Source organism: Galeopterus variegatus, unplaced genomic scaffold, assembly GCF_000696425.1.
Source record: "Galeopterus variegatus unplaced genomic scaffold, G_variegatus-3.0.2 Scaffold1691, whole genome shotgun sequence".
NCBI classification, from domain to species: Eukaryota; Metazoa; Chordata; class Mammalia; order Dermoptera; family Cynocephalidae; genus Galeopterus; species Galeopterus variegatus.
Genome location: NW_007727802.1, coordinates 135,825 through 145,832, shown reverse-complemented (window position 1 = coordinate 145,832; position 10,008 = coordinate 135,825). Strand labels below are relative to the sequence as shown.

At 36.0% G+C, this 10,008-nt stretch overlaps 1 protein-coding gene and 1 long non-coding RNA gene across 3 annotated transcripts in view; one reads left to right on the top strand and one right to left on the bottom strand.

Moving 5' to 3' along the window:
* The window catches only part of DDX50 (DEAD (Asp-Glu-Ala-Asp) box polypeptide 50), a 35,566-nt gene that overhangs the window by 21,548 nt on the left and 4,010 nt on the right, over window positions 1-10,008 (top strand). For both annotated transcript variants that reach the window (XM_008578474.1, XM_008578475.1), the window contains 5 exons: window positions 2,889-3,050; window positions 3,641-3,760; window positions 4,523-4,596; window positions 4,824-4,983; window positions 8,714-8,848. In XM_008578474.1, the coding sequence (XP_008576696.1) occupies window positions 2,889-3,050; window positions 3,641-3,760; window positions 4,523-4,596; window positions 4,824-4,983; window positions 8,714-8,848 (651 nt within the window). The remainder of the gene's footprint in view (window positions 1-2,888; window positions 3,051-3,640; window positions 3,761-4,522; window positions 4,597-4,823; window positions 4,984-8,713; window positions 8,849-10,008) is intronic.
* The window catches only part of LOC103595141, an 8,595-nt gene continuing 3,639 nt past the window's right edge, over window positions 5,053-10,008 (bottom strand). Inside the window, exon 2 of the long non-coding RNA XR_550915.1 lies at window positions 5,053-5,205. This is a non-coding gene — a long non-coding RNA (uncharacterized LOC103595141). The remainder of the gene's footprint in view (window positions 5,206-10,008) is intronic.

Here is a 10,008-nt window from a genome sequence, read left to right as displayed (position 1 = left end):
CCCTCGCGCGAGGGCGCCCCCGCGCTTCCCAAGCGGCGCACTTATCCAGTGCGCCACCGGGCCGGCCCAGATGCATTGAACTTTTTAAAAGTGAATTTGAAAATCACTATGAAAAACTCTCCAACTTAAAGTGTGTTTGCTTATAACTTTTAAAAAAATAAGAAAGTAATGTTTCCTCTCTTGAAACATTTCTTTTAACTTGGGTTTTATGATCACCACACAGGTTTTCTGCCTTTTCTGGCTAAACTTTTCCAGTTTCTGCTGAGCTTTTTTGTATTCTTACCTGTACTTTAAATATTGGCATTCCTCACAGTTATGATTCTCACTCTACATATTTTTCATGGAAAAAAAAGTTTAGTGATTAATAACAGACTTTGAAGTCAGATCAGGGTTTAAATCCCAATTGTGTTACTTACTAGCCATGTAACCGTGGGCAAGTCACTTCATATTTCTGTGCCCATGTTTCCTCTTTTTAAGAAGTGGTCTTTAAAAACCACTTGTTTTTACAGTTTTAAGATTTAAATGAAATTATTTATTTTATTTAAAGCATTTAGCACAGTGTTTTTGTAGCACAGGGCAGTAAATGTAGGAATATAGAAGTATAGTTGTCTATATAGACACACATATGAGGGTACTTCAAAAAGTTCATGGAAAGATTTGTATTATCTTTTGATTCTGCTTTCCACAAACTTTTTGAAGTACCCTCGTACTCATATCTAATCACTATTATGGCTCCAGTCATTGTGCATATGCTGATGGTGCCCACATCTTTTTCCCAGTTAGATCTGCCTTCAGAATACTAGACCTTTGTTATCCTACTGGCCACAGAGAGCCCGACCCATTATATACCTAAAACTGAATTCATTTTTTTTCTACACTCCTATACCCACTCTGTCTCCATCATTTCCTATTGTTGAATAATATGTCTACCCATAGTCTAAGCCAGAAATTTATTTATCACCCTTGACTTTTCTTCCTCATCATTTGCCACCCAGTTAATTACAAAGTATTTTGGATTCTATCTCCTGTGGTTTAAAATGGTCCATTTATTTCCTACAGTTGTAGAAGCTCAAAATCTGGAAGTCATATATATCTCTTCTCTTTTTTTTTTTTTTTTTCCTTTTTGTCTTTTTTCGTGACCGGCAACGGATCACAACCCTCAGTGTCGCGCCCGTACTGGACCGGGACCGGCCACGGGATCGCAACCCTCGGTGTTGCCCCCGCCCCTCGCTCAGCCAGTGAGCGGCCGGTCTGTATGTGGGATCCGAACCCTCGGCGGGAGCGCCACCGCATTTCTTCATGAATGTTCCAAAACCTGGTATAATCCCAGGTACATAGGATATGCTCAATGAATTCACTCATGTATACATTAAGCTTATACACTAAGGCTTAGATACTGTTGGGGTTAAGTCATTGTTATGAACTTTTTAACTTTAATAGTGGCTGGGAATACAAGGAAATTTATTTAAAATGTTAGGAAAATTATTTGCAGTACAAATGGAAGATCAACCCAATATAAATAGGTTCAACTTCACTAAAAATTAGACATGCAAATTAAAACAACATTGGAAAACATTTTTGCATGTTAGATTCACAAGGATTATAACGACTCATAATATACATGGTGGATAGGGTATGATGAAATAAACACTCACAGAATGTTGAAGAGTAAATAGGGCACAACTTCTTTTTATAGTACAGTTTGGCAATAGCAATTAAAGTGTTAAATGTTGGGCTGGCCGGTTAGCTCAGTAGTTGAGAATGCAGCCTTATAACACCAAGGTCATGGTTTCGGATCCCTGTACCAGCTAGCCACACACACACACAACAAAATATTAAAATAAAATAAAATATTAAATGTTCATAATTTTTGACCCAGAAATTCAACTTCGATATGTATCCAACTGAAAAATACATATACTTAGGCATCCAGAGATATAAGTACAAGGTGGTTTCATTGCAGCATTGTTTTTTTTTTTTTTTTTTAAAAAGATGACCGGTAAGGGGATCTTAACCCTTGGCTTGGTGTTGTCAGCACCACACTCACCCAGTGAGCAAACTGGCCATCCCTATATGGGATCCAAACCCGTGGCCTTGGTGTTATCAGCACCGCACTCTCCTGAGTGATCCACAGGCCGGCCCCCTGCAGCATTGTTTTTAAAGGAGAAAATTTAGATATAACCCAAATGCTCATCTGTAGGATATTGCTAAAATAAATGATACTGCATCTATATGAAGAAATCATATAGTTTTTTTTTTTTTTTGTCTTTTTTGTGACCGGTAAGGGGAATGTAACCCTTGGCTTGGTGTCGCCCGCACAGCGCTCAGCCAGTGAGCGCACCGGCCATCCCTATATAGGATCCGAACCCGTGGTGGGAGCGCTGCTGCACTCCCAAGCGCTGCACTCTCCCGAGTGTGCCACGGGGCCGGCCCGAAATCGTATAGTTTTTAAAAATTAAGTAGAATTACATCTATTGATGTGGAAAAATGGCTAAGATATACTAAATTTATAAAGTAGGTTACAAAACAGTACATATATAGTATGATGCCATTCTTAGAAATAAATTCATAAAACTATAGTATTTGCTAGTGTATGTATGTGAGAGTGAATGTGTGTGTCAGATTTTTTAAAAATCTGAAAGAATATTCACCAAAATGTCAGCAGTGAATTGTTTCTAAGAGGCTGGTATTAGGAAAGCTTTTACATTTTATGTTAAATATTTTCTGTACTGTTTGATTTCTTTTCAAAACAATAAATGTACATTGTTATAATTATAAGAAAACAAGATTAAAAAACAGTGCAAAAAGAGCACAGACTAGATGGTGTTAGGGTTCCATCAGTTGCAAGGATGAGCTGAACACTTAATTTTCCCCTTTTTTTCAAATAGAATGCTCAGTGTTTACATGGGGACATTGCACAGTCACAAAGAGAAATTACACTGAAAGGCTTCAGAGAAGGTAGTTTTAAAGTTTTGGTGGCAACTAATGTGGCTGCCCGTGGTTTGGACATTCCTGAGGTTGACCTGGTGATTCAAAGTTCTCCTCCACAGGTAGGAAATGGGATTTGATTTGGGGTAAATAAGAGCAATTTTGTAAGTTGCATTTTATTTATAAGGTATATTGCTTGGGATGTGAAAAATATGTCATTTGTTCTTGCTCTTAGCCATTTTTTGTTAGCCAACCAGCCAGACTCTATTGTTTGGATTTGAAGCATGAAACAACAAAATTATGCAAGGGAATTATAAAAGGTTGCCATATAAAGAACCCTGGGAGCTGGCTGGTTAGCTCAGTTGGTTAGAGCTTTGTATTATAATACCAAGGTAAAGGTTTTAGATCCCCATACCAGCTCAAAAAAAAAAAGAACCCTGGGATGAGGTGGATAAGAAGGTTTTAAATCATATCCCCTTTACCCCAAAATTCAAGCACATAAACTATTTGGCATGTTGAAAAGAGCAAGTGTTGAAATAAAATTATTATTATTATTAGCATTATTATTTGAATGGTGGAATAACTGCAGAACTTGCCAGATTTTTAAAAGGTATTACCTCTTGTATTTTTAGGATGTGCATTATTATTTGAATGCTGGAATAACTGCAGAACTTGCCAGATTTTTAAAAGGTATTACCTCTTGTATTTTTAGGATGTTGAGTCCTATATCCATCGCTCTGGACGCACAGGTAGAGCTGGCCGGACAGGAATTTGCGTGTGTTTTTATCAACCAAGAGAAAGAGGTCAATTAAGATATGTGGAACAAAAAGCAGTAAGTAGAATTAAATTATTTCAGGCTTATTATCTAAATGGTGCCCTTCTAAGAGCTTTTAAAATATTTGTTCTCACAAATAGATCTTCATAACCTTTCTCAGTTTAAGCTGCATTTGGATGGTGAAGCATGTGGAGAATTAAATTCATATTAGCTGCAAGACTTTGTTTTAATACAGCTTTTATTGTGAAGACAGAAGAGCTGACTTTTCTCATTTTTCCCTTTGAATCTCTCCCTTGATACTAAAATCAGAAGTGTATTGTGATTTCAGTCCAGCATTGTAAATAGGTGACTGTGACATTGTCTTGGTGTAATAGTTAAGATTATACTGAGTAATGGTACAATAGCCAGTTTCTGTAAGAAATTATACATTTTCTGTGGTCTGGATTTTTTATGGTATTTCCCATTTTTTCCCATTTTTATAATGTCTGCTTTTATATGCTATTTCATGCTTTGTAAAATGAGATGGGCTAATAAAGAAAAAAAAATGTTGATAGATTTAAACAACATCTTTTTCCTTTTCTTTGAATCAGCTTTGTTTTGCAAGTGAAATTCCATGATTATAACTAAGGAGCAATTCAGAACACTTTCTCTTTCTGGAATTTGTAATTGATGAACTATTAGCAAAAGCAGAACTTTTAATCTTTAAGCAGATCTTGAAAATCTTTAAATCCATGAAATGGAAATTCAGCAAACTATATTAATTTAGGAATTAATTGTAAAGACTTCCATTTTTCTTTAATGTAATTCTTTCATTTTCAGGGAATTACTTTTAAACGTGTAGGTGTTCCTTCTACAATGGATTTAGTTAAATCTAAAAGCATGGATGCCATCAGGTATGCTTTCTGACCTTGCTGAATAAGTTTTTCTTTTGTATTAGGCTATTCATCTTTAAGCTCTCCTAGTTCAAATATCAGAAAATTTTAATCACCAGTTTTACCAGCAGACATTTAGTTATATTAAAATACAAAAATGTTACTCTTTCTTTTTCCCATTTATTCTCTTATCTTTCATTTTTTTCGCTGTGTCTTGACCAAGAAAATTTACTATTTTTAAACCATAGGTCTCTGGCTTCTGTTTCTTATGCTGCTGTTGATTTTTTCCGACCATCAGCTCAGAGACTGATAGAAGAGAAAGGGGCAGTGGATGCATTGGCTGCAGCATTAGCCCACATTTCTGGTGCATCGAGCTTTGAACCACGATCTTTGATAACCTCTGATAAGGTAAAAAATCTGTGAGAAAATTGTACGTGGTTTGGGGATGGTTAAAATTGAACCACAGCAGATATTGTATAGTGGATTACTGAGTATTGTGTTTAATTCCTTTAATATATATTGTGCTTTCTGTGCAGAAAAAAAATGTTTTGGTGTATTAGAAATTGGTCTCCTCATTTTTCTCAACCCCTCAATACTTTTTTGACAGCCACTTCTTCCAAATTTTCAAACCTACAGAAAAATAGAAAGAATAGTGTGATAACCATATACCATCCACCTAGATTTGACAGCTCTTAATATCATGCAACATTTGCTTTATATGTTTATACTTTTTTTTGCTAAGCCATTTGAAAGTTGAAACATTATGCTATCATCCCTAAATATTTCAATATGCATCCTCTAAGAATAAGGATAGTCTACCACATAATCACAATACCATAATCTCATCTATGAAAATTGACAGTAGTTCTGTATCATCATCTGATATCTAGTCCATATTCAGATTTTCCTCATTATCCAAAAAATGTCTGTGTCTCTGTTTATGTATCTGGAGAGAAATACAGGAAATACTCACTTTGCACAGTATTGTGTTAACTGAAACTTGCGTACCAGAACCTATTCTTCATTTTATAAGTTGTCATGGAACCATGCAAAGTAAGAAACAGATTCTGTACAGCTAACATATTAGCATGCAAAGTAAGGACTGCCTGTATGTGTGTGTGTGTGTGTTTGTGTGTGCACGCACGCAACACCATCTGACCTGGCTCACTGCCATGTTGGTGTCATATGTCAAAACATATCACATCAGGGCCATTGGTTGCAATAGTTCAAATATTTATTACTTGGGTATAAATGTGGGGAGTCCCTGGGCGAGGGGATCTATCATTAAGAGAGCTCTCTGATGTCTTGGAGAGAGTCTGGTCCTGGGGACATCTATGAGCCTGCTGGCAGGATTTTTGAATGACAGGCTAGATTAATTTTGGGCAGCCTATCACTGTGGTGGGAGGAGGGAACAAAAGGGACAGGGCAGATTAACTTGCATGTGATTTATTTGATGTAGCACAGATGAGTGCAGCTAGGTATTCTAATGGTTTTACCTGGCAGATGTTAATAGTTTAGCCAAATGTCATTTTTCTGGAAGTAATTTACTGCACTCAACTCTATTTCTCCATATATATACATAAACATACATGTGTGTTATGTATCTTTTTAAAAAATAGGACCCAGTTAATGTTCATATGTTACATTTATTTGTTATACCTCTTTAGTCTCTTTTAGTCTGGATCTGTTTTCTACCTTTTTTATTTTTCGTGACATTGACTTTGTGAAGAGTCTTGGTCAGTTGTTTGGTAGAATATCTCACCTTCTGGATTTGCCTCAATTTTTTTTCTTCATGCATTATTTAACTTTTGCCTTTATCCAGTCTTTTCTGGAAACTGGAAGTAATGTCAGAGCTTGATTTTATACTCAGGTTAAACGTTTTTGGCAAGACCACTTATAGGTAATATTGTGTACTTGTCAGATTGTTCCGTTACTAGTAATGCTTAGTTTGATCATTTTTTTAAAGATGGACACTGCCATATATTCCAATTGTAAAGGTATGTTTTACTCTGTAATTAGTAATTGTGGGGTGATACTTTAGCACTTAGCAGATATCCTTAATAACAACAGATTGTCTCAAGACAATATTTAAACCACACTTTTTCTTTTCTTCTGTTTTTGTTTGTTTTTTGGCAGCTGGCTGGTATGGGGATATCCAAACCCTTGACATTGATGTTATCAGCACCATGCTGTACTGATTGAGCTAACTGGCCAGCCCCCTAAACCATACTTCTTAAGAAAATATTAAGATGGACTTTTAGTGCTAAGAGATCATTTAGTCTCAACTCTTACCCAGTAAAAGAATCCTACTTTGGCAGATGGACCTTCTACTCTCTGATTAATATCTTAGAAACAGGGTATTAGTGATTTGAAATTTCTTTTATAGGTTAAACCAAAATCCAAAGTCTTTATCACGAATGTCCTACAGGGTCTTCCTCTTGCTACCTCTTTGATCTCGCCTCTTACACTCTTCCCTTCTTGTTTCAGCCACCTTAACCTATTTGCTCTTCCTCAAACATGAACCTATTCCTGCACAAGGCCTTTGCATTTACTTTCATTGGCATGAATGTTCTTCTCCTCTAGTAGCCATGTGGCTTCTTCCTTCATTCTGGTCTTTGCTCAGATATCACCATATCAGAGAGGTCTTTCCTGATCACTCGGATCACTCACTCTAAAATAGGTTACTCCTCCCTCTACTCTCTATTCCCTAGCCCTGCTTTATTTTTTTCTTCAAGATGCTTATTACTGTCTGATATTCTATATATTTGTTTACTGTTTACTACCACCCCACCGTCCCCACCCCCTCCGGAATGTAACTTCCATGAGAGAAAGGACTATTTACTGTTTTCTGTTTATTTTGTTTTGTCTTTGGTGGCTGCCCAGCTGGTAAGGCTATTTACTGTTGAATCTCTAGCAACCTAGTACAGTCTCTGGCACATGAATAGGGGGCACTCAATAAATATTTGTTAGATGAATGCCTATCTGTATCTTCATGTTGGTCTTTTTGTCCAGTGAGGTTTTACAGAACAAGTAATTTTTGCTTATGTAATAGTCTTTAAAAAGTTTAAAGAAGTTTATGTCCTTTTATAAGTTTTTCCACTCCAAGTTAACTTTGACTCCTGTAACATTTCCTTAATTCTTCACTATCTTCTATCTTTCTCATGCTCTGGTTTGTTTAATTCTCTCTTAAAGCATGATGTTTAGAATCAAATGTAGTCTTTATAGCAATGCATATAAGAATGGTACTTTCAGTGATCTATTTAGTCTTCTATTAAAATATAGTAGTTTCCCCCATCGTCTGCGGTTTTGTATTCCATGTTTGTTACCTGTGATCAACCTCAGTTTGAAAATATCACATTGAAAATTCCAGAAATAAACAATTCATAAATTTTAAATTGTGTGCCATTCTGAGGAGCGTGACGAAATCTCACCACTCAGCTCCATCCTGCCCAGGATGTGAATCATCCCTTTGTCCAGTGTAGCCAGGCTGTATTCACTACCCACCCATTAGTTTCATAGTAGCTATCTTGGTTATCAGATCGACTGTGGCCGTATCACAGTGCTTGTATTCAAGTAACCCTTATTTTACTTAATAATGGCCACAAAGTGCAATAGAAGTGATGCTGGCAATTTGGATATGCCAAAGAGAAGCCAGAAAGTGCTTCCTTTAAGTGAAAAGGTGAAATTCTTACGTTAGTAAGGAAAGAAAAAAGTATGCTGAGGTTTCTAAGATCTACAGTAAGAATGAATTTTCTGTCCATGAAATTGTGAAGGAAAACAGTTCGTGCTAGTTTTGCTGTCACACCTATAACTATGAAAGCTACAGCCACAGCGTGTGATAAGTGCTTAGTTAAATGTTATCATAAGTAGGTATATATAGAAATAAACATAGTATATATAGGGTTTTTGTACTATTCTCCATTTCAGGCATCCACTGGGGAGTCTTGGAATGTATCCCCTAAGGATAAGGGTGGATTACTATAGTTTTGAAGAAGTCTTTTAAAATTTTTTGCAGCCACATTATAGTATTGGCTTATAAGAAATGCACAGTTAAGTCATGAAGGGTAGTAGAATTCTAACTTCATTTTACTGCTGATTGATTTTTTTCCCAAACATAGTGTGACTTTTATTCCTTAAGGGGTTTGTGACCATGACTCTGGAAAGCCTGGAAGAAATACAGGATGTCAGCTGTGCTTGGAAAGAACTTAACAGAAAGCTGAGTAGTAATGCTGTATCCCAAATTACCAGAATGTGCCTCCTAAAAGGAAATATGGTAGGCTTTTCTAGACAATAAAAATCTTTTTTTAATCAACTACTACCAATGTTTATAAAGACTAGCAAATTTTGTTCCTTCTTTTTTTGAAGCCTAATGGGATGAATAATACTGTTTTCTCTGTGTTAGTTTGTTTCCAGTTATCAATTTGGGGTGTTATATAAATAACTTATTCCTTCAGAGCTGTAAGTCATTCTGCTTAGTTTGACTGTCTATTAGTAATATCCAAGTTATCTGTTTCTTCTCTTTAATACATTTAATTTGTGGTTGTGTGTGTTTCCTCTCAAAGACTAGGCAACTTAAGATTGCAACAGTTAAACAGCTCTGTAATTTAGATAACATACAATATGCAATATTGGTTTTTAAGTGACCTGCTCTTGATTGTTAATGAAGATAATGATATGAAGAAGTATTTTAATACATTTATATAGTAAAGTTAAAACGCAGTAATCTTAGGGACTCTGATTTCTCTTAATGGTTTTGAGAAAAGATGTTATATTTATTCATCTAACTTTCCACATAGGTTAATTCTAGCCTAGAATTTATTAACTAGATTGTTTATTGGAAATAAACTTCTTTCTCAAAGTTTAGTATTACCTTCAAAAAAGATTTGAGGCAAGTATTAGAAAAATTATAGAGAGGAGGGAAATGATAACAAGATCCATAGGCCAAACTAATTGCTATACTTGAGTATTAAATTAGCTTTTAACTTATCAGCAACCAATGCCAAAAAAGAAACATTTTGAGTTATATCAGCCTCATTATCTGATAAACACTGCAGTTCTTCAGAAGAGAAACTTTCTGGCACTAAATTTTTATTTTTTTGATTTTTAAAGTCAGCAACCAATGCCAAAAAAGAAACATTTTGAGTTATATCAGCCTCATTATCTGATAAACATTGCAGTTCTTCAGAAGAGAAACTTTCTGGCACTAAATTTTTATTTTTTTGATTTTTAAAGTCTTTTTAGCGGTTGGCTGATATGGGAATCTGAATCCTTGAACTTGGTGATACCAGCACCATGCTGTCCCAAGTGAGCTAATTAGCCAGCCATCTGGCACTAAATTTTGAAAGGAATTTATTGGGCTGGCCTGGTGGCGCACTGGAGAGTGCGCCGCTTGGGAGCGCGGCGGCACTCCCGCCGAGGGTTCGGATCCCATGT